This window comes from Aquarana catesbeiana, linkage group LG03 (assembly GCF_042186555.1).
Source record: "Aquarana catesbeiana isolate 2022-GZ linkage group LG03, ASM4218655v1, whole genome shotgun sequence".
Classification (NCBI taxonomy): Eukaryota; Metazoa; Chordata; class Amphibia; order Anura; family Ranidae; genus Aquarana; species Aquarana catesbeiana.
In genome coordinates, this window is record NC_133326.1 from 10,600,917 (window position 1) to 10,626,365 (window position 25,449).

Consider the following 25,449-nt stretch of genomic DNA (forward strand, 5'->3'; position numbering starts at 1 on the left):
CAAGTGCAGAGAGTTCTCACAGCTGGTAAAAAAAAAAGAAAATCTGAGCAGCCTGCCACCTTTTATCACAACACTGTGAATAAGTAGAAACAAAGTATCTTTTCCTTCTTTTATCAAAGGAAAGAACTCCGGAGTGTAAGGCCCCTTTCACACTGGGGCGTCGGCGGTAAAACAGCGTTATTTTTAGCGCTGTTTTACCGCGTTATTCGGCCGCTAGCGGTGCGGTTTTAACCCCCCCGCTGGCGGCCGAAAAAGGGTTAAAACCACTCGTATAGCGCGGCTATAGCCGCAGTATAGCCGCGCTGTCCCATTGATTTCAATGGGCAGGAGCGTTGAATACACCGCTCCTTCACCGCTCCAAAGATGCGGCTGACAGGAGATTTTTTTCTTCTCCTGCCAGCGCACCGCTTCAGTGTGAAAGCCCTCGGGGCTATCACACTGAACAAACAGCGGAGGCTGTTTAGGGGCGGTTTGCAGGCGGTGTTTTTAGCGCAATAACGCCTGCAAACCGCCCCAGTGTGAAAGGGGTCTAAAGGAAGGAAGTTTAACCATTTAGAGACCAAACCTTTTCTGACATTTGTTGATTACAAGTAAAAATCATTATTTTCAAATTACTTGAAACACCCAAACATGATTTTTTTTTTTTTTTTTAGCAGAGACCCTATAGAATAAAATGGTCATTGTTGCAATATTTTATGTCACACCGTATTTGCGCAGCGGTCTTTCAAACGCAATTTAAAAAAAAAAAAAATACACTTTACTGTTTAGTTTTTTTTTTTTTTAATTCATTAAAGTTAGCCCAATTTTTTTGTATAAGATGTTACACCACAAGAATCGTGATCTTTATTCTAAGCAAAAAAAAAAAAAATTCTCATTTTAGCCAAAATCGTGCAGCTCTAATGTATATGCAATTAGTCAAGATGTAAGTTATCAGTACTTATGGTGTCTTTTTGGTTATTCTTGATTGGATGGAGGTATTAACTCATTGCTGATTATTTGCATTTGAATCTTTTAGATACAATTTTTTTCCTGTTAAATCCCCTGATGAAGGAGACGACACTCATCTCCGAAACGCGTTGGGTATAGGATTCTGTATACTAAATTTGCATATTTTTGATCTTTTGCATCCATTGCCATATTTTATATTCTATGTATTTTTCTACAATACATTTATATCATATTTGCAATTCTTATTCTTCTTTTGGTAGTGCCTTCAAAATCCCACCCTAGGGGTCCCATACCCTTGGATAGTAAAACATTTTTTTTTCTGCCAGTAAATCCTTTATACAGCCCACTTCCTGTTTGGTCGTTAGCCTTGGCTTATGACATCAGGCACAGCTCACTCTCATGAGAGTTTGCTAGGAAGGGATGGGGGGTGAGTCATAAGAGGGCCAATGAGAGCTGCATGTGTGCCTCTGGGTAAATCCAGGAAGTGAACAGGCAGCAGCTTCAGCTGCCCACAGTTAAAATGGCTGCAGCCAGACTCAGTGGAGGGAGATTTCTGCAGCATATTTGGCAAGTACAGGATCGGGGCTGGTGCAAGGATTTTTGACACCCCAGGCCAGGGATATGCAATTAGCGGACCTCCAGCTGTTGCAGAACTACAAGTCCCATGAGGCATAGCAAGACTGATAGCCACAAGCATGACATCCAGAGGCATTATGGTAGTTGTAGTTTTGCAACAGCTGGAGGTCCGCTAATTGCATATCCCTGCCCTAGGTGAAACTTAATTTTGCAGCCCCCCCCCTGGCTCCACCCCCTTTTCCCTTGCCCATGTATACCCCACCTTTTCAATAAAGTGCCCATCAAATGCAGCCTACCAGCGCCCATCAATGAATGTTTGCTTGCTTCCATTCATTCAGGAGTCAGGAGACAGACACAGTCCTCCGCCACCGATGCGCCTCTGACACTACGTGCGAACGGAGCGGCGGCTGCCTGCTGCTGCTGAGACTTACCCTGTTTCCCCGAAAATAAGACCTAGCGCGATTGTCAGTGATGGCTGCAATATAAGCCCTACCCCCCAAATAAGCCCTACCCTGTTTCCCTGAAAATAAGCCCTACCCTGAAAATAAGACCTACAAGGACTTTAACTAGGGTTTATTTGGGGGGTAGGGCTTATATTGCAGCCATCACTGACAATCACGCTAGGTCTTATTTTCGGGGAAACAGGGTAGTTGCTTGCTGCAGAGAGAAAAAGAGAGTAGGAACACCAGTGGCCGGGCGCCCTAGGCAGTGGGCAGTGGGCCTCTAGGCGGCTGCCTAGTTTGCCTAGTGGTAGCTCCGCCCCTGTACAGAATCACAGTACATATAAAATAAATATGCAAAGTGGTTGGAGGGAAGCTTCAGAATGGTAAAACTGTTTTTATTACAAATTATGTGACTGCAGTTCCTCTTTAAGTGGTAAATAGAACAACATGAAGGTGGAAGCTGATTGGCTCCCATGCACAGCTGCACCAGATTCTGCACTCTCCAGTCTTAGTAAACCTCCCTCCATTGCCTACAGTTAGGTAAGAGTTAAACCACCAAGTGTGAAAATGATGAAATGGTCGATCCCTGGGGGGGGGGGGGTTGGTGCGGTGGGGTGCAATGTTCTGCTATTTCTCCGGCACATGGTAACCGCTGACCCAGAAGTGTGAAGTCTCTAATCTACAATGGATGACCATATGCGGGGACGTGTGACCCCCTCCGAGCATACACAATGCTGACCCCCCCCTCCCGAGCCGAGGTCAGCACTTTTCATAGACTGGTGTCAGAGTCCTTTACAGGTCATTTAACGGGTCACTTGCTGAACACACAGATTCCCGTAATGTGAGCAAAGCAAATATCGTCACCGAGGTGCTTGTAAACCCCCCCGCAGATACCCAAATATACACACAACCAGTCTATACAGATATTTATATTCCGCACCACAAAGAGTCATTAAATAGTCATATAAAAGATTTATTCAGAATCCCGGTCTGTACAGCGCGGGGCGGCTTCTCAAGAGGATTCTTCTTCAGGTTCCTCTCTTATATACACAACCTTATAAACAATATCCGAGTAATAAAAATATAAAAATACATTCCTATTTAAAGCCTAAGTTCACCTAAAACAACAACAACAAAAAAAATCAGCACAAGGGACAGACATGACTTTCCTTCAGTGAGGAGTTCTTCCTTTACCAAATTCTAATTCCTCTGATGCCCAGCTCTAATCCACTAGGGGGGGTAATAGAACTACTCTAGCGTGCCTGACGATGCCCGCTCTTTCCGCCCAGCTGGTCCATTCATAGAAGACTTTACTACAGCTTCCATGAATGGAACACGATCTATGAATGGAGTACAAGTGCTTGATGGACAGGAGGGTGATTGAACCCCCCCCCCCCACCACCACCACCCAATTCCATTCTTGGAAGCTGTGGTATGGCTTTTATGAATAGAACAACAAGATCCATGAATGGAGGACAGGCATATTATTAAAACCCACCCCCCCTTCCATTCATAGACCATGTTTCATTCTACCTTCCTCAATAACCGCCCCCCCAACACCACACCACGACCTTCTGATGCAGCGGGGGGGTTAATAAAACTAAACAAGAGTGCCCAACCATGCCCGCCCTTTCCACCCAGAGAAGCCGCTAGTAACAGCTTCCAGAAATGAAACTGGATCTATGAATGGAGTACAAGTGTATGATGGACAGGCGGATGATTGAACCCGCCCCCCCCAGCCCCCCACCACCCAATTCCATTCTTGGAAGCTGTGGTATGGCTTTTATGAATGGAACAACAAGATCCATGAATGGAGGACAGGCATATTATTAAAAGCCGCCCCCCCCTTCCATTCATAGACCATGTTTCATTCTTCCTTCTCCAATAACCCCCCCCCAAACCACCACACCATAACCTTCTAAAGCAGAAGGGGGGGGGGGTTAATAAAACTAAACAAGAGTGCCTAACACTGCCCGCCCTCTCCACCCAGCTGCTCCATTCATAGGAGCCGCCAGTACAGCTTCCAGGAATGAAACTGGATCTATGAATGGAGGAGGGGGAGCCTTCAATCATCTGCCCCCCCCCCCCATAGATCCAGTTTCATAGAATCTATAGTAAAGCTTCTATGAATGAAGGGGGGGGGGGGCAGAAAGGGTGGGCATAAGCACTCTTCATGAGTTCCTGTCACGGCCCCTTAGTTCTATTCATCCCCACTGCACTGGGAGATTACAGAGGTGGGGGTGGGGATGCAGAAGAAAACGTTGCCGAAATGGAAAGTAGAAAACCTCAAAGATGGGATTTTAAAGGCAATTTTGGAAAAAAAAAAATAATAAACAAAATTATATATATATAAAATATAAAAAAATATATGATATATAATAAATAATATATATATATATATATATATATATATATATATATATATATATATATATATATATATATATATATATATATATATATATATACATACATACACACACACACACACACACACACACACACACACACACACACACACACACACACACACTTTTTATATATCATATATTTTTTATATTTTTATATATATATAATTTTGTTTATTATTTTTTTTCCAAAATTGCCTTTAAAATCCCATCTTTGAGGTTTTCTATTTTCAAATTCCTTTAAGGGATGATGGCAATTTACACACCAACCTATGGGAGTCTATTCATTTCCTAAACGTTGGCAAAATGAGGACACAGCAGCACAAGGGACATATCTCAGTGAAGGCAAGTCGTGTCCCTTGTGCCGATTTGTTTGAGGTAAACGTAGGCTTTAATGCTTTTTTAGCGGAGGGAGATGAGCTGAGTGTACATTGTTGTTAGGGAAGATCCATAGCAAGGATATAAAGGGTTCCCATTTTCCTACAGCTTCTATATAGTTCTAATGGAGGAAGAGGGAGGCAGTGGGAGCTCAGTGAAGAAAGCCAAACGATGGGATCCATGTGAAAACAACGAGAAGAGCGCCAGAAGGTTGTCTTAAGAGTACATAAGCATTTATTGATAGCAAAACTGAGATAACAGGAAGGTAAAAGTTGGTCAACACATTTCAGGGGGGGGGGGGGGGGGGGGGAACGCAACAATCCCCCTTCTTCGGGGGTTATATGGAAAGATGGCAATCAAAAAAAATCATCTGCAATGTGTTATATAGCATCAGGCGTGAAATAACTCGTTGCACTGGACAGCTGCGAGTCCTATAGGAAGCTTGGTCATCTTTCCATATAAGCCTTGTAAAGGGCAATTGTTGGCCCCCAAAATTCGTTGGCTATCTTTTACGGTTGTCTTGGTTTTAACCAACAATAAAATGATTATGGAGTAAATCCCAACCACTCTGCTACAAGGCTTTCCTCACTACCCATCCGACCAGAAGATACTGGCTCCAAAGGGCAAAGGAAGAAAAATGGAGCAGCTCAACTTCAAAGTATCCAAAAGGCACTGGTTGGCATCACCCGATACTGAGAAAATCTACCTACGTGTCTTACGTGTTTTACTCCAAACAGAGCTTAGTCAGAGTGCCTACGGCTTTGCCTTATATAAATGATTATGGAGTTAATCCCAACGACTCCACTGCACGGCTTTCATTCCCCCGACCAGAGGATGCTGGCTCCAGGATGGTCTGGTAACATCAAAGGCAAAAGAAGAAAAATGGAGCATCTCAACATCAAAAGAGTCCAAGATACTTTATTAGTATCACCCGATACAGAGAAAAACCACCTGCTGCACTTACGTGTTTCATTCCAAACCGGAACTTAGCGTGACTATGGGTTTGTCTTAAATAAACGACTATGGGACGCTTAAAGCAGAACTAATGTGTAAAATGAAAGACCGGCAACCAGAAGAAGCCAGGGAGAAGATGCCAAGGTGGGACCTTGAGGACCTATCGGACTGTTTAAGTATAGTTAAATGTTGGGGGATTTACCTGAGTCCTGCTTTAAGACAACCATTTAGCGCTCTTCTTGTTCCTTTCACTTGGATTTTCCAGTTGGGAAGGGTATTGTCTCCACTGGTGGTGGCCTCGGATTTTGTGGTAGAACTGCCAAGGCTAAGTCATCAAGCCCAACCAATAGCATTTGATTGTTTATAAACTATGGGATCTGGTAGAACAAAACTGAGTGACATGTACATAACCCAATCACTTCTACCGGAAGGTGTTTAGAGGAAGTACCATTTAAGCCTCCAGAAGGCTGACTGACAGGTTCAGTTGTCCCACAATGGAGTCTGCAGTAGTCTATGGAATCTCTTCTCCAGCTTAAGAATTTTCCACCCCACAGCACTGCCATCCATGCAGGCTCCAGCAAAAATGCTGCCCTGAGATCATTAATAAAAATGTTCTGAACGTCCATGCGTTGCCTCCTGGGAGAAGTGACTCTCCTAGCAGATGTTAATCTACTTAAGTGCAGATGTCCCCCGCTCTAATCCGGCTCCGTCACACACTGCTCCACTATCTCCCGGAGATTGGGGTTCTCCATGGCCGCGGACACTCGCTCCTTGTCATTGATCTGCTTGTTGACTTGGAGAAAAAAAAATTCAAAGTTACTTAGACGTGACACATAATGAAGATACAAAATCCACAACTGATCATGCGTCTGAATTATTTGGCCCTTTTAAATATCTTAAGAGTTGAGATACAAGAAGATTTCTCGCTTTAGGCTTCAGATGTTTGAAGCTTTAGCTTCAAACTTTGCTACATCGCTTTGTCCAGAAATGGGGCAGCTGGAAGTCCCTCCCTTTAACCCCTGGGGGTTGGGTAAACTTAATTAGCCACTTTTCCTGCCTGTAGGACATACCCGTACATCCTCGGGTTGAGGGGTTATACTGGGGCCAGGGCTTTAGCTGCAACTATGATCCTGGTATCAATCTTTTCAGCCTTCGATGGTCAATCATGTAGAGTAAAAGTGATCCAGCGGCTGTAGAGTCACTGGATCTCTTTTACATGTGGTGTAAGGGGGTCTCAGTTTGATCCAATGCTTTTAAGGGCAGAGGAGAGATCTGGGGTCTAATAGACCCCCGATGTCTCGGTAAAGAGGACCTGTTGCTGCCAACTGCAATAAAAGCGATAAAATAAAAAATGTAAAAGGTCTCCCTGTGCTCATGCAGGTAAGTGTCCCATTCAGGATTTGCTGCTTCCAGGTAAATACAGTAACCAAGTTGTGCAGCACACAAACGTATAAAGGTAAATTCGTTAATTAGGTCCGAAATAAACAAAAAAGTGTTTTCTGTGTTCTATATGCCCACATCCTATAAATTTGTACATACTACACCAACACAATTGTAGCCATAGACTTTTAGATAATGACATCAGTTTTAGTAAATCTACCCCAGTCTGTCTGGATACGCTGGATGACCTGCTGCACCTCATGATCGATTATGTGGATATTATAAACTACCTAGAATCCCTTATGGGCAGCGTTATACTAATATTTAAACTGTTAAAAACATGGGAGAGTCACCCTTTTAGAAACTGGAACAATACAGGGCTGTACGTATGTGATTGTGTCCCTGGGTTGAGAATTTGATGTTCTTCTGCCCTTCACCACTTTTTTGTGGCCCCCTTTTGAAAAAGGTGTTTCAACACCAATTTGGTTCAGGCAGATCTTGCATATTTTTCATTTTAAGATATTGGGTTCCATTCTTTTGATACTATTCACATGATCTCCTGAAGAAGATCATTCGAAACGTGTTGAGTCCACATGTGGATTGTTGGATAAAAAAAATGTGTGAACCCTATAATGGACAATGTGTTATAAGCGTAATAAATGTGGTATCATCATCTATATGCCCATTTAAAAGGCCATGGGTGCAATTATGCTGGTGTAGTAGGTATGAAATAAATGGTTGTGTCCTGCAAACTAATAAAAGGTGCCCATCCAACCACTCAATGATGGTTCACTCCACGCAATGAATGTTCTGTCCACTCAATTGTCCACTCAATAATGGTTCAGTCCACTCAACGATGGTTTAGTCCACTCAATGAGGGCGCAGTTCACTCAATGCTGGTTTAGTCCTCTCAACTGTCCGCTCAATAATGGTTCAGTCCACTCAATAATGGTTTAAACCACTCAATGGGTTCAGTCCACTCAGCGATGGCTCAGTCCACTCAGCGATGGCTCAGTCCACTCAACGATGGCTCAGTCCACTCAACGATGGCTCAGTCCACTCAACGATGGCTCAGTCCACTCAACGATGGCTCAGTCCACTCAACGATGGCTCAGTCCACTCAAATTGTCCACTCAATGAGGGCGCAGATCACTCAATGATGGTTTAGTCCACTCAATTATCCTCTCGGTAATAGTTCAGCCTACTCAATAATGGCTCAAACCATTCAATGATGATTCAGTCCACACAACTGTCCACTCAGTGATGGTTCAGTCCACACAACTGTCCGCTCAGTGATGGTTCAGTCCACACAACTGTCCGCTCAGTGATGGTTCAGTCCACACAACTGTCCGCTCAGTGATGGTTCAGTCCACACAACTGTCCGCTCAGTGATGGTTCAGTCCACTCAACTGTCCGCTCAGTGATGGTTCAGTCCACTCAATTGTCCGCACAATGATGGTTCAGTCCGCTCAATGATGGTTCAGTCCACTCAATTGTCCGCACAATGATGGTTCAGTCCACTCAATGATGGTTCAGTCCACTCAATTGTCCGCACAATGATGGTTCAGTCCACTCAACTGTCCGCTCAATGATGGTTCAGTCCACTCAACTGTCCGCTCAATGATGGTTCAGTCCACTCAACTGTCCGCTCAATGATGGTTCAGTCCACTCAACTGTCCGCTCAACTGTCCCCTCACTAATGGTTCAGTCCACTCAATGATGGTTCAGTCTACATTAGTTGGATGGACACCTCCTTATGGGCAACCTTGATTAGTTTGCAGGACACAACAGTTTATTTTGATCTAATTAACTCATTTATATAGCTTTCTGCGTTGCGCATCTTAGCTTCTGTTGCTCTTCACCAATTAGACTCAGTTGGCGGTGAAGGCTGCAGGTGGTTTGGATCACAGCCCACAAGGCCAGGGTGACCAGCTCCTGGGCATAGACTGTGTGTTCCAAGTAAATACACAGACCTCATTCTAGGAATATCAACAGATCTGTTGCTCCCAAAAGTGACCTATGGACTTAGAGCTTGAAGGACAAACCTGCCATCATGAAAGGGTCATTCATCATATTATTACACATATAAAAAGGTCATCAGAAGTGAAACTCCAATAAAGTGGTGTGCGCATCTTTTCTGGTCAGATATCAAACTGCACTTATTCTAGGCAGCAGATATAAAGGAATAGCATGGCAATGCATGCGCGTATGTTTAATAGGAAGCTTCTGCAGGTTCTTTAAATATCCCCAATCTACAACAGACAAAGGTCTCAGGCTAAAGGTTATCTCTGCTGAGCTGCAGGTCTTGGACAAACCCCCCCCCCCCCAACTACACTTGTCTAGTAAAGCACAAACTCCTATCTCAAGAGCAGCATGCTGTTCCCTCTGCCCATTGCCCTGTTAGGAAAGGAAGCCGTTACTTACTATCCTCCTCCGTCGAGTGCGTCCCTTCGGAAATATAGATCTCCAGCTGGAAAAAGCAGAAGGACATGAACTCACCCACTGCAGGAGATGGTGGGATCAAAACAAAAGGCAGAAACCTTATGGCAGGTATAGGTCTGGCTCATTGTAATACATTGTTTTTGGAAGGATTAAATGACATTAATTTTCCACAGAAAACCTGGCAAAAAAAAATACAGGTCAGGACTTCACCAGTGTCTGCAAGAGCTTGGAATGCAGCAAACTTGCCAGACAACCCTGCGGTCCAAACGTCAGTGCCAGAACTGTGGGTGTGTGAAACCAGGATTTGTCATTTATTCCTCTTTTTTTGCTTGCAATGTGCTCAATCCATCAGCACCTAACAGGTTAAATCAATGTGCGGGGATGGCATGCCACACTCTCAATGGGTTTTCCATTCATTATATTAGAGAGCACACTGCCATCTGGTGGTTGGTAAGAGCAACAGCAATGCCAACCGTACCCAATTGTTACAGTGTAGCTAAACCCAAAAGAGTAAAAGTATACTATTAATATACAGGATTTATGTAGCGTCAACAGTTTGTGCAGCGCTTTACAACATAATACTGCAGTTTACCAACATTGTTAGTTTTAGGGTTTAGATTTAAAGAGACAGAATCCTTACAGTAAAATACACAAATAGTAACTTCCTACTAGACTTCATTTAATGTTATGAATCTCCCGATGTAAAGAAGTGAAGACTATCAAAGGAAATCAACTCTGCTAGAATTCTGCAATGAAGGATAGGTCAGACTCCGAGGGAAATAAAAAGTCATACTTTCTTCAGCTCCTTCCAAACACAAAGGTATCCCCCCAGCAGGAACGTAGGTGGGGATTCTTGGGTTTGTAAAGGACAATACACTACAGTGCGGTTTGACAAATTTGCTTGGAATCAAGGAGCCAGCTAAAAAAGTTAGGAGCCAGTAATTTTTTAAAATCAGCTGCCCGGCGCCCGGAACTTTACGTCTGGGGCGTCTGGCAATAGACATTGCTCGCCTCTGGCGCCAAGCGAAAAAAGACCAAAAATGAAAAAAAGAAAAAACATAAAACTTTTTAAAAATTTGTTAAAGCATAAGTAATAAAGAAATAAAGTAATTTTTCTCCTTCACTGATGTGCGCTGATGATGCCGCACTGATAGGCTGCTCTGATGGGTGGTACTAATAGGTGGCACTGATGGGCACTAATGGGCTGAACTGATGGGCAATGATCAGCTGCACTGATAAGCACTGATGGGCACTGATGAGGCAGTGCTGATGGGCATTGATCAGCTGCACTGATGGGCAAATGATAGGCAGCACTGATGAGGAAGCACTGATGAGGGGGCACTAATAGGCAGAACTGATGGGCACTGATCAGCTGCAATAATAAGCACTGATGGGCAACTGATAGGAAGCATTGATGAGCACTAATAGGCAGAACTGATGGGCACTGATGAGGCGGTGCTGATGGGCACTGATGGGCTGAACTGATTGGTACTGATCAGCTGCACTGATGGGCAACTGATAGGTGGCACTGATGAGGAAGCACTAATGGGCAGAACTGATGGGCACTGATGAGGCAGTGCTGATGGGCACCGATCAGCTGCACTGATGGGCAACTGATAAGGTGGCACTGATGGGCACTGATGAGGCGGTGCTGATGGGCACTGATGGGCTGAATTGATGGGTACTGATCAGCTGCAGAACTGATGAGGCAGTGCTGATGGGCACAGATCAGCTAATAGGCGGCACTGGCGGTGCTGATGGGCAGAACTGATGGGCACTGATGAGGAGGTGCTGATGGGCACTGATGGGTACTGATCAGCTGCATTGATGAGCACTGATGGGTAACTGATAGGCGGCACTGATGAGGTGGCACTGATGGGCACTAATAGGCTGAACTGATGGGCACTGATGGGCTGAACTGATGGGCACAAATCAGCTGCACTGATGGGCACAAATCAGCTGCACTGATGGGCAACTGATAGGCGGCACTCATGAGGAAGCAATGATGAGGGGGCACTAATAGGCAGAACTGATGAGGCACAGATCAGCTAATAGGCGGCACTGGCGGTGCTGATGGGCACTGATGGGTTGAACTGATGGGTACTGATCAGCTGCACTGATGGGCAACTGATAGGTGGCACTGATGAGGAAGCACTAATAGGCAGAACTGATGGGCACTGATGAGGCAGTGCTGATGGGCACCGATCATGGGCACCGGCAACTGATAGGCGGCACTGATGAGGAAGCAATGATGAGGGGGCACTAATAGCCGGAACTGATGGGCACTGATAAGCACTAATAGGCAGAATTGATGAGGCAGTGCTGATGGGCACAGATCAGCTAATAGGCGGCACTGGCGGTGCTGATGGGCTGAACTGATGGGTACTGATCAGCTGCACTGATGGGCAACTGATAGGTGGCACTGATGAGGAAGCACTAATAGGCAGAACTGATGGGCACTGATGAGGCGGTGCTGATGGGCACAGATCAGCTGCACTGATGGGCAACTGATAGGTGGCACTGATGAGGAAGCACTGATGAGGGGGCACTAATAGGCAGAACTGATGGGCACTGATCAGCTGCACTGATAAGCACTGATGGGCACTGATAAGGCAGTGCTGATGGGCATTGATCAGCTGCACTGATGGGCAAATGATAGGCAGCACTGATGAGGAAGCACTGATGAGGGGGCACTAATAGGCAGAACTGATGGGCACTGATCAGCTGCAATAATAAGCACTGATGGGCAACTGATAGGAAGCATTGGTGAGCACTAATAGGCAGAACTGATGGGCACTGATGAGGCGGTGCTGATGGGCACTGATGGGCTGAACTGATTGGTACTGATCAGCTGCACTGATGGGCAACTGATAGGTGGCACTGATGAGGAAGCACTAATGGGCAGAACTGATGGGCACTGATGAGGCAGTGCTGATGGGCACCGATCAGCTGCACTGATGGGCAACTGATAAGGTGGCACTGATGGGCACTGATGAGGCGGTGCTGATGGGCACTGATGGGCTGAACTGATGGGTACTGATCAGCTGCAGAACTGATGAGGCAGTGCTGATGGGCACAGATCAGCTAATAGGCGGCACTGGCGGTGCTGATGGGCAGAACTGATGGGCACTGATGAGGAGGTGCTGATGGGCACTGATGGGTACTGATCAGCTGCACTGATGAGCACTGATGGGCAACTGATAGGCGGCACTGATGAGGTGGCACTGATGGGCACTAATAGGCTGAACTGATGGGCACTGATGGGCTGAACTGATGGGCACAAATCAGCTGCACTGATGGGCACAAATCAGCTGCACTGATGGGCAACTGATAGGCGGCACTGATGAGGAAGCAATGATGAGGGGGCACTAATAGGCAGAACTGATGAGGCACAGATCAGCTAATAGGCGGCACTGGCGGTGCTGATGGGCACTGATGGGTTGAACTGATGGGTACTGATCAGCTGCACTGATGGGCAACTGATAGGTGGCACTGATGAGGAAGCACTAATAGGCAGAACTGATGGGCACTGATGAGGCAGTGCTGATGGGCACCGATCATGGGCAGCGGCAAATGATAGGCGGCACTGATGAGGAAGCAATGATGAGGGGGCACTAATAGCCGGAACTGATGGGCACTGATAAGCACTAATAGGCAGAATTGATGAGGCAGTGCTGATGGGCACAGATCAGCTAATAGGCGGCACTGGCGGTGCTGATGGGCTGAACTGATGGGTACTGATCAGCTGCACTGATGGGCAACTGATAGGTGGCACTGATGAGGAAGCACTAATAGGCAAAACTGATGGGCACTGATGAGGCGGTGCTGATGGGCACAGATCAGCTGCACTGATGGGCAACTGATAGGTGGCACTGATGAGGAAGCATTGATGAGGGGGCACTAATAGGCAGAACTGATGGGCACTGATCAGCTGCACTAATAAGCACTGATGGGCAACTGATAGGAAGCACTGATGAGGTGGCACTGATGAGCACTAATAGGCAGAACTGATGGGCACTGATGGGCTGAACTGATGGGTACTGATCAGCTGCACTGATGGGCAACTGATAGGTGGCACTGATGAGGAAGCACTGATGAGGGGGCACTAATAGGCAGAACTGATGGGCACTAATCAGCTGCACTAATAAGCACTAATGTGCAACTGATAGGAAGCACCGATGAGGTGGCACTGATGAGCACTAATAGGCAGAACTGATGGGCACTGATGGGCTGAACTGATGGGTACTGATCAGCTGCACTGATGGGCAACTGATAGGTGGCACTGATGAGGAAGCACTGATGAGGGGGCACTAATAGGCAGAACTGATGGGCACTAATCAGCTGCACTAATAAGCACTGATGTGCAACTGATAGGAAGCACCGATGAGGTGGCACTGATGAGCACTAATAGGCAGAACTGATGGGCACTGATGGGCTGAACTGATGGGTACTGATCAGCTGCACCGATGGGCAACTGATAGGTGGCACTGATGAGGAAGCACTAATAGGCAGAACTGATGAGCACTGATGAGGCAGTGCTGATGGGCACTGATAGGCTGAACTAATGGGCACTGATCAGCTGCACTGATGAGCACTGATGGGCAACCGATAGGCGGCACTGATGAGGTGGCACTGATGGGCACTAATAGGCTGAACTGATGGGCACAAATCAGCTGCACTGATGGGCACAAATCAGCTGCACTGATGGGCAACTGATAGGCGGCACTGATGAGGAAGCAATGATGAGGGGGCACTAATAGACAGAACTGATGGGCACTGATAAGCACTAATAGGCAGAACTGATGAGGCAGTGCTCATGGGCACAGATCAGCTAATAGGCGGCACTGGCAGGCAACGCTTCCTGTCCACTCAGAGTCAGTAATGAAAGGGTGACAGATCAAGCCCACAACCACAACCCCTGCTGTCAAACTGGCAAGGAGATGTCGGAGGTAGGCGGGCAGTGAAAACAAGTAAAGGCCTCAGCTGCACTCATCACAGCACCGCCCACCAGAGGAGGGCGCCGGTTCGCACAAAGGAGCGCGTATCCCGCCTCAATTACCGGCCAGCCCGACCTTAGCCTGCACACCCGCGGTGGGGGCCACATGAGAGGAATCCAGACCGTTGCTGCAATGTAGCCCAGGTGCCAGGACGCAATTTCCCGTCGCCGTGGCGACCCGACTCCTGAATTTTGTCGAGCTCTGCACTACAGGATGACATTCCATTTCAGGTTACTGTGGTGAGATCAGGGATGGGTTGCTGGGCTCGGCACTAATGGAGAAGTCTGAACTTGTTTGCTTTGAAGTGGAGGACATCATTGTTCTGTATAACAGCTTATTAGATTAAACCTGTCACTACTTTACGTTGTCTGAGCCGATATTTTACTGTGAGCAACCGGCCTACCCTACCCTGTACATCCCCCATTGGTCTACAAGGGTAATACAGGGTATTACCGGAGTGTGTGGAGGAAACATCAAAAGCGCCTGAGAGCGTGGCTTGCGCCGAGAAAAGGAAAGTAGACAAACAAAGATTTGGAGGGGGGGGGGGCACACCCTAAAAGATGGTGCAGCCACAAGACCATACAAACAGAACAAAATATTACAGCGCACACATCCAAAAATGACATGCAACTCCTGCAAAACACCTGAACATTTTCAAAACATATGGGGATATTCAGTCACACCATATTGCTATATGGGGCTTAAGCCCACTTACTGCGTCAAAGTACCCCATGATCAGTGGGTCCTACGCTATCCATAGAATGGGAGATCCTGCTTCTCTGAACCATGGGAGAAATACACTCCTCTACTACACCCCTCGGCGCCCGTGCTCGCTAGTGCTCCTGGGAGATGTCTGTCATCCTTTTCCAGAAGTCCCTGGGCAGCACTGAGGGCTTCGTCGCCATCGCAAAGGGGGCGGGCACTTCCAACGCCGCCCGTTGTGATGGCAAGGTCAGAAGTGTGCGGCGCTGCGCCGTACATGCGGCGCATGCACGAGAACGGGCGGTGCATGCGGCGCATGCGCGAGAACGGGCGGTGCATGCGGCGCATGCGCGAGTACGGGCGGTGCATGCGGCGCATGCGCGAGTACGGGCGGTGCATGCGGCGCATGCGCGAGTACGGGCGGTGCATGCGGCGCATGCGCGAGTACGGGCGGTGCATGCGGCGCATGCGCGAGTACGGGCGGTGCATGCGCGAGTACGGGCGGTGCATGCGCGAGTACAGGCGGTGCATGCGCGAGTACAGGCGGTGCATGCGCGAAAACGGGCGGTACATGCTGGTCGCTCAGCTGCACCAGACCACGGAAGATAGTGCTTGAGGGCTTCACATGCCCACCACAAGCACTATGGAAACTGCCAGGAAAGAGGAATATAAGATATATTTCTCTATGAAATCGGCAGTCGGGCGCCAATTAATGACACAAACACGAGTGCTATAAATAAGCCTTAGAAACAAAAGATATGTATCTTAAGAAATAATTTTTTTTTAACAGTGGGAACTCCGCTTTAAGGTGAAAAAAACATCTGTAGTGCTGCAGCCCCCCCCCCCCGGTTTTACTTACCTAAACGCTGTCATCCTCCGTCCGGGAACCAGCACACCATCTCTAGCTGGTGTCTCGTGTCCTGATTGGATAGATTGATAGCAGCGCACCCATTGGCTCCCGCTGCTGTCAATCAAATCCAATGATGGGGGGCGGAGCCAAGTCCTGCATTCTGTGCGAATGGACACAGATGCAGGACTCGGGAGCGCGCCCGCACGGGTGTCCACCAAGGAGAGCGCTTCTCTAAACGTGGACACTCGATGTGGGGAGGACCCACCAGCGCCACCGTGGGAACCCCAGAAGAGGAGGATCGGGGCCACTCTGTGCAAAACGGACTGCACAGTGGAGGTAAGTATAACATGTTTGTTATTTTAATAGTAAAAAAAAAAAAAAAAAAAGAGAACAAACGAGGGTTTACAACCCCTTTAAGCACTTCAATACAGGGCACTTATACAAGTTCCTGTCCAGACCAATGTTCAGCTTTCAGTACTGTCGCACTTTGAATGACAATTACGAGGTCATACAACACTGTACCCAAACTACATTTTTATCATTTTGTTCCCACAAATAGAGTTTTCTTTTGGTGGTATTTGATCACCTCTGCAGTTTTTTTATTTTCTGCTAAACAAAAAAAATACAGAAAATTTTGAAGAAAAAATATTTTTTTGGTTTCAGTTACAAAACGTTAATATAAGTATGTTTTCTCCTTCACTGACAGGCACTGATAAGGCGGCATTGATGGGCACGATGAGGTGGCACTAATGAGGTGGCATTGATGGGCACTGATATGTGGCACTGATAGGTGACACTGATAGGCAGCACGGATGGGCATTGATAGGCGGCACGGAAGGGCACTGATAGGCGGCACTAATGTACTGTTATGTATGGTACTGATGGATGCCAAACAATAATGCCTGCCAATCAGTGATGCCCATTGTAGGCACTGATTGGCATCCCCGGTGGTCTAGGGTGGCATACCTTGTGGTGACATCCCTGGTGGTCCTAGTGGCGTCCCTGGTGGTCCTGGGTGGGCATCGCTGATAATTGATCAGCACAGACCCCCCCCCCTGTCAGAGGAGCAGCCGATCGGCTCTCCTCTACTCGAGTCTGACAGACGCGAGTGAGGAAAAGCCGATCACCGGCTCTTCCTGTTTACATCGCGATCAGCCGTGATTGGACACAGCTGATCGTGTGGTAAAGAGTCTTCGTCAGAGACCCTTTACTTAGATCATAGTTGCGGTGTGTCAGACTGACACACCGCAACAGTGCCATAGATAGAACACTATATAGATAATGCCATAGATAGAACACTATAGAGACAATGCCATAGAAATAACACTATAAAGACAATGCCATAGATAGAACACAATGCCATAGATAGAACACAATGCCATAGATAGAACACTATAGAGACAATACCATAGATAGAACACTATAGAGACAATACCATAGATAGAACACTATAGAGACTATGCCATAGATAGAACACTATAGAGACAACTCTGTTCCTTACCTTGTGCTTAAAAGACAAACATCTTTGCAGCTTCACCCTCAGACACAGACCTGGACAGGAAGAGACAGATTACCATCAGAGATCTCCTCATTCATCGAACGCAGCAACAAAATGTACATATTATACATCAGTGAAGGTAAAGTGGTTGTGAAGCCTCAGGGGGGTTTTCACCTTTAAATCATTCTAAGCATTAAGGTGAAAAGCCTTCTGTGCTGCAGCTCCCCCCAGACCCCTCCCCGCTCTTTCTTACCTGAGCCCGATCCAGCGATGTGCACGAGTGCAGCGGCTCCAGCCCAGGGGTCGGGGCCGTGTCAGGAGCGAGCCCGCACAGGTGCCCCTCCAGGGAAAGCAAGCTTTTCGAGGGGGCAACCAATGAACAGGAGGGGCCTGGAGTTCCAGCGGGGGCACCACAGAAGAGGAGGATGGGGGCTGCTCTATGCAAAACCATTACAGAGCAGGTAAGTGTACAGTGCCATGAAAAAGTATTCATACCCCTTAAAATTGTCCACATTTTGTCATGTTACAACCAAAAATGTAAATGTATTTTATTGGGACTTTATGTGATAGACCAACACAAAGTTGGTCCATAATTGTGAAGTGGAAGGAAAATGATAAATGGTTTTCAATGTATTTTACAAATATGTGAAAAGTGGGGGGGGGGACATTTGTATTCAGCCCCCTTTACTCTGATACCCCTAACTAAAATCCAGTGGAACCACCACTCTTTGTCAGAGTTGCTGTAGGCCTCTTGGCAGCCTCTCTGACCAGTTTCCTTCTGGCCCTTTCATCCAGTTTGGAGCGATGTCCTGATCCAGGGAGGGTCTGTGTTCTACCAAATACCTTCCACTTCATAATAATAGACTTCACTCTGCTTCTAGGCATTGATAGAGCCTTTGAATCCATCCCCTGACTTGTACCTGTCCATAACTTTATCCAGGAGAGCCTGACAGGGTCTTGCCACCCATAGTTGATTGTTTGCTTCAGTTGCACTACTATCAGTTGCACTGGCAAGGTCAGAAGTGTGCGGCGCTGCGCCGTACATGCGGCGCATGCACGAGAACGGGCGGTGCATGCGGCGCATGCGCGAGAACGGGCGGTGCATGCGGCGCATGCGCGAGAACGGGCGGTGCATGCGGCGCATGCGCGAGTACGGGCGGTGCATGCGGCGCATGCGCGAGTACGGGCGGTGCATGCGGCGCATGCGCGAGTACGGGCGGTGCATGCGGCGCATGCGCGAGTACGGGCGGTGCATGCGGCGCATGCGCGAGTACGGGCGGTGCATGCGCGAGTACGGGCGGTGCATGCGTGAGTACGGGCGGTGCATGCGGCGCATGCGCGAGTACGGGCGGTGCATGCGCGAGTACGGGCGGTGCATGCGCGAGTACGGGCGGTGCATGCGCCTGTCAGAGTTGCTGTAGGCCTCTTGGCAGCCTCTCTGACCAGTTTCCTTCTGGCCCTTTCATCCAGTTTGGAGCGATGTCCTGATCCAGGGAGGGTCTGTGTTCTACCAAATACCTTCCACTTCATAATAATAGACTTCACTCTGCTTCTAGGCATTGATAGAGCCTTTGAATCCATCCCCTGACTTGTACCTGTCCATAACTTTATCCAGGAGAGCCTGACAGGGTCTTGCCACCCATAGTTGATTGTTTGCTTCAGTTGCACTACCAGGGACTGAAATGCTCCAGGAAAAGCTCTTTTCATGCTGAGCTAATCAAAATGACCACAGCTGATCACAGCTGAAAGTCAAATGCTGTTGTGTGCCATTGAGAAGGTGATTAGCTCCACCTGATTGAGTTTACAAGTCATTTTAGGAGGGAGGTGATCCTTTCTCCAACTCATGGATTCGGTTTTTGAAATGTTGGGTGTTATATCGTTCACTTGGATGTTATAAGTTGCTTTGAGTAAATACAGCTGGATAAAACAAAAACTGTGTCTGCCTTCATTTCAGGCTGCAAAGCAACAAAATGTGATTATCTTAAGGGGGGGTGGGGGGGGGGATTCTTTTCTATACCCGCTGTGCATTGGTTCAGTTACAAAACTTTGTCTTCAAAACAGTGTCTTCTGTTATATTGCCCCCCATACTAGTATCCTCTGCCCCCCCACCCCATAGCACTGTTCTTTGCAATCCCCCCCCCCTCCACAGTAGTATTCTCTGTCCCCCAAATAGCAGTGTCCTCTGCCCCCCCATAGTAGTGCCCCCCCCCAGCAGGGTCTTCTGTTATATTGCCCCCATAGTAGTCCTGCGTCCCCCCCCCACAGTAGTTTCCTCTGTACCCCAACCCAATGGTGTCTTCTCAAGACACACCCCTCTCCAGGAAGCGGGAATGCAGAGGACAGTGCTATGAGGGAGCAGAGGATGCTACTGTGTGTGGGGGGGGGGGGGGATATGGCAGAAGACACTGCCATGGGGGAGGGGGGGGGGGGTTGAGTGCACTACAGTGGGGGGAGAGGTACACTGCTTTAAGAAGGGGGGGTGGGGGCAGGGGACACTACTATGGGGAGGCAGAGGACACTACTTTGGGGGGGCAGAGGACAGTACTGTGTCGGAGAGGGGTGTGTCTTGAGAAGACACCACTGGGGTTGGGGTACAGAGGAAACTACTGCGAGGGGGGGGACGCAGGACTACTATGGGGGTGATATAACAGAAGACCCTGCTAGGGGGGGCACTACTATGGGGAGGCAGAGGACACTGCTATTTGTGGGACAGAGGATACTACTGTGCGTGGGGGGGGGGGGGGTTGCAGAGGACAGTGCTATGGGTGGGGGGGGGGCAGAGGATACTAGTATGGGGGGGGGGGCAATATATCAGAAGACACTGCTATGTGGGGCACTAGAATAGTGGGGGGGCACTACTATGGGAGGGGGGGCAGAGGACACTGCCATTTGGGGGACAGAGGATATTACTGTGCGTGGGGGGGGGGGATTGCAGAGGACAGTGCTATGGGGTGGGGGGGCAGAGGATACTAGTATGGGGGGGGGGTGCGATATAACAGAAGACACTGCTATGTGGGGCACTAGAATAGTGGGGGGGCACTACTATGGGGGGGGGGCAGAGGACACTGCCATTTGGGGGAGAGAGGATACTACTGTGCGTGGGGGGGGGGGGGGATTGCAGAGGACAGTGCTATGGGTGGGGGGCAGAGGATACTACTATGGGTGGTGGTGGTGGTGGGGGGGGGGATATGGCAGAAGACACTGCTATGGGTGGTGGGGGGATTGGGGATTATTTTTTCTTTGCCCTGAGATCAGCTTTAGGATTACAAAGATGGAAAAAAAAAAAAAAAGACACTATTGGTGATGCTCTCCTACCTATAAGTGTGGCCAGGGAGCAGTGGGGGACGGTCGGGGTGAACTTTATGATCACCAGGAAGCATTCATCATCCAGATCCTCCACCGTCACACAACTCTCAGACACCACGTCCAGGTCTTCTAACGTGTCGGGCTTTTCTGGATCCCGAATGTTCCGGATTATATCTGTGGAAACAAAATCACACCGTCTCATCCAATCACATCTTTCAAAGGCTTTAATGCCGGGGTGTCCAAACTTCTTTTTTCAAAGAGGGCCAGATTTGATGAAGTGAACGTGCGTGAGGGACGACCGTTTTGCCCGACATTCTTTGAACCATTAAAATTAAATGCAAATTAACTAAATACACGGCCCAACAAGAGTTCTCCTGCCTTTGTGGCTGTGTGTGGTGAAGAGTCTGATGCCGCGTACACACGATCAGAAATTTGGCCAGTAAAAGACCGATGAGAGCTTTTGGTCGGAAAACGCGACCGTTTGTACGCTCCATCGGACTTTTGCTGGCAGAATTCCCGCCAGCAAAAGATTGAGATCATGTTCTCTATTTTTCGGTCGGAAAAAGCTCCTGTCCGAAACTGCGTTCATCTGTATGCAATTCGGACGCACAAAAAAAACGCATGCTCGGAAGCATTGAACGTCATTTTCTCGGCTCGTCGTAGCGTCGTACGTCACCGCGTTCTTGGCGGTCAAAAGTTCAGAGAACTTTTGTGTGACCGCGTGTATGCAAGGCGAGCTTGAGCGAAATCCCGTCGGAAAAACCATCCAAGTTTTTTCTGACGGAAATTCTGATCGTGTGTACGGGGCATGAGGATGAGCTCGGGGCGTGTTATTTGGATATAACTTATTTACCGCCCCTTCACTATAAGAGGGAAGTTTCAGGAAAAAAAACTTACCTCACCATTGCCATGAATGCAGCCTCACAAGTGCCATTCACCACTTAAGGACCGAGCCTCTTTCTGAGACTTGGTGTTTACAAATTAAAAACAATTTTTTTTTGCAAGAAAATTACTTTGAACCCCCAAACATATTTATTTTTCTAACACCCTAGAGAATAAAATGGCGGTCGTTGCAATACTTTCCGTCACACTGTATTTGCGCAGCGGTCTTACAAGCGCACTTTTTTGGGGAAAAAATACACTTTTTTTAATTAAAAAAAAAAATAAGACAACAGTAAAGTTAGCCCAATTTTTTTTTTATACTGTAAAAGATAATGTTACGCCGAGTAAATTGATACCCAACATGTCACGCTTCAAAACTGCGCCCGCTTGTGGAATGGCGACGAACTTTTACCCTTAAAAATCTCCATAGGCGACGTTTAAAAAAAAATTCTGCAGGTTGCATGTTTTGAGTTACAGAGGAGGTTTAGGGCTAGAATTATTGCTCTCGCTCTACCGATCGCGGCGATACCTCACATGTGTGGCTTGAACGCCGTTTTCGTATGAGGGCGCTTACTCACGTTATGCGTTGGCTTCTGCGCGCGAGCTTGGCGGGACGGGGTGCGTTTAAAATAATTTTTTTCTCTTATTTATTTTACCTTTTATTTTTTATTTTTACAGTGTTCTTTAAAAAAAAAAATCACTTTTATTCCTATTACAAGGAATGTAAACATCCCTTGTAATAAAAAAAAGTATGACAGGACCTCTTAAATATGAGATCTGGGGGGGTCAAAAAGACTTCAGATCTCATATTTATTATTATTATTATTATTATTAAATCTTGTATAATAATAATATTTACACTAAAATGCAATAAAAAAAAAAAAAAAAAAATTTAAATATCATTTGGAAAAAAAAAAAAAAAGTCCCCTTAAGAGCTATGGGCGGAAGTGACATTTTGACGTCGCTTCCGCCCTGCAATGATATGGAGACGGGTGGGGTCCCATCTTCCCCCTCACTTGTCTCCATGCCAAGCCAGGGAGAGGATCCGATCGCCTCTGCCGTTCCCGACGGCTCCGGTAAGCGGCGGAGGGAGGGCACTGGAGTGCGGAGGGTGGCCCCTCTCCCGGCATCGATAAAAGTAATGTCGTGGTGAATCCGCCACAGAGACCACTTTTATCTTGTAGCGGACCGCCCGCTGAAGAAGAGGATACCGGGGTTATGGCAGCTAACTGCTATCATAACAACGATATTCCTCTACAAAGTACCGACGTATAAGGACGGCGGGCGGTCCGTAAGTGGTTAATGCAGCCTCACCATTGCCATCAGTGCAGCCTGATCGATGCCCATCTGCCGCCTCGGAGGGGACAGGGAGGGGGCGGGACGAGCGCCGACAGATTACATAAAGGAGAATCTCCTGTTTACTTGGCAGCCTCTTTAATACAAAGTCCCGCCTCCTATGATAGACAGGAAAGTCGTCCAATGGCAGCCCAGGAGACGGGACTTCCTATTACAGACGCCGCAGAGAAAAACTGGAGATTCTCATGTATGTAATCTGACGACGCTCGTCCCGCCCCCCTCTCTGTCCCCTCCAATGATAAGTACAGTATATATCTTTTGTGGCCCCCCAACAAATCCTGAGCCACGCTCGGGGATTTGTTGGAGGCCACAAAAGCTATATATTTACAAATTGCATGAAACCGGCCCACGGGCCGGACTTTGGACATGCCTGCTTTAAAGGGTTCTTTCACCTTTTTAAAAAAAAAAAACAAACATGCCTCTGAAAAGCGATTCATGCCAGGTAGTGGTGCACTGAAACTAAAATTCTGGCCTGAAATCAAAAATTCAGGATGCCGAAAAACTATAACAGAAACTAACACTTTTTTTTTTTAAATATGCTAAAATTTAAATACAGTGCCTTGAAAAAGTATTCATACCCCTTGACATTCTCCACATTTTCTCATGTTACAACCAAAAACATAAATGTATTTTATTGGGATTTTGTGTGATAGACCAACACAAAGTGGCTCATAATTGTGAAGTGGAAGGAAAATGATAAATGATACAAATAAATATGTGAAAAGTGTGGGGGAGGGGCATTTGTATGGCGCCCCCGGAGTCAATACTTTGTAGAACCCCCTTTCTCTACAAGTCTTTTTGGGGATGTCTCTACCAGCTTTGCACATCTAAAGAGGGACATTTCTGCCCATTCTTCTTCTTTGTAAAATATCTCAAGCTCTGTCAGATTGGATGGAGAGCGTCTGTGAACAGCAATTTTCAAGTCTTGCCACAGATTCTCAATGTGATTTAGGTCTGGACTGTGACTGGTCCATTCTAACACATGAATATGCTTTGATCTAAACCATTCCATTGTAGCTCTGGCTGGATGTTTCGGGTCGTTGTCCTGCTGGAAGGTGAACCTCCGCCCCAGTCTCAAGTCTTTTGTAGACTCTAATGCCTCGTACACACGGTCGGACATTGATCGGACATTCCGACAACAAAATCCTAGGATTTTTTCCGACGGATGTTGGCTCAAACTTGTCTTGCATACACACGGTCACACAAAGTTGTCGGAAAGTCCGATCGTTCTAAACGCGGTGACGTAAAACACGTACGTTGGGACTATAAACGGGGCAGTGGCCAATAGCTTTCATCTCTTTATTTATTCTGAGCATGCGTGGCACTTTGTCCGTCGGATTTGTGTACACACGATCGGAATTTCCGACAATGGATTTTGTTGTCGGAAAATTTTATCTCCTGCTCTCCAACTTTGTGTGTCGGAAAATCCGATGGAAAATGTCCGATGGAGCCCACACACGGTCGGAATTTCCGACAACACGCTCCGATCGGACATTTTCCATTGGAAAATCCGACCGTGTGTACGCGGCATTACAGGTTTTCTTCTGAGATTGTCCTGTATTTGTCTCCATCCATCTTCCCATCAACTCTGACCAGCTTCCCTGTCCCTGCTGAAGAAAAGCATCCCCACCACATGATGCTGCCACCACCATGTTTCACGGTGGGGATGGTGTGTTCAGGGTGATGTGCAGTGTTAGTTTTCCCCACACATAGCGTTTTGCTTTTAGGCCAAAAAGTTACATTTTGGTCTCATCTGACCAGATCACCTTCTTCCACATGTTTGCTGTGTCCTCCACATGACTTCTCACAAACTACAAACAGGACTTCTTATGACTTTCTTTCCCCAATGTCTTTCTTCTTGTCACTCTTCCATAAAGGGCAGATTTGTGGAGAACACGACTAATAGTTGTCCTGTGGACAGATTCTCCCACCTGAGCTGTGGATCTCTGCAGCTCCTCCAGAGTTACCATGGACCTCTTGGCTCTTCTCTGATGAATGCTCTCCTTGCCCGGCCGGTCAGTTTAGGTGGACGGCCATGTCTTGGTAGGTTTGCAGTTGTGCCATACTCTTTCCATTTTCTGATGATGGATTGAACAGAGCTCCGTGAGATTTTTTAGAACCTAACCCTGCTTTATACTTCTCCATAACTTTATCCCTGACCTGTCTGGTGTGTTCCTTGGCCTTCATGATGCTGTTTGTTCATTAAGGTTCTCTAACAAACCTCTGAGGGCTTCACAGAGCAGCTGTATTTATACTGAGATTAAATGACACACAGGTGGACTCTATTTACTAATTAGGTGATTTCAGAAGGTAATTGGTTCCACTAGAT

At 47.3% G+C, this 25,449-nt stretch overlaps 1 protein-coding gene across 1 annotated transcript; it reads right to left on the reverse strand.

Annotated features, from left to right (window-relative positions):
* Nucleotides 1–5,651: 5,651 nt before the first annotated feature.
* CIAO2A (cytosolic iron-sulfur assembly component 2A) lies at nt 5,652–21,056 on the reverse strand (the record flags this gene model as incomplete). The annotated part of the gene is given in 4 exon segments (XM_073618258.1): nt 5,652–6,500; nt 9,512–9,557; nt 17,580–17,629; nt 20,892–21,056. Coding segments are annotated over 4 exon segments (359 nt in total), but the record flags the coding sequence as incomplete, so codon positions are not given.
* Between the last annotated feature and the right edge of the window lie 4,393 nt (nt 21,057–25,449).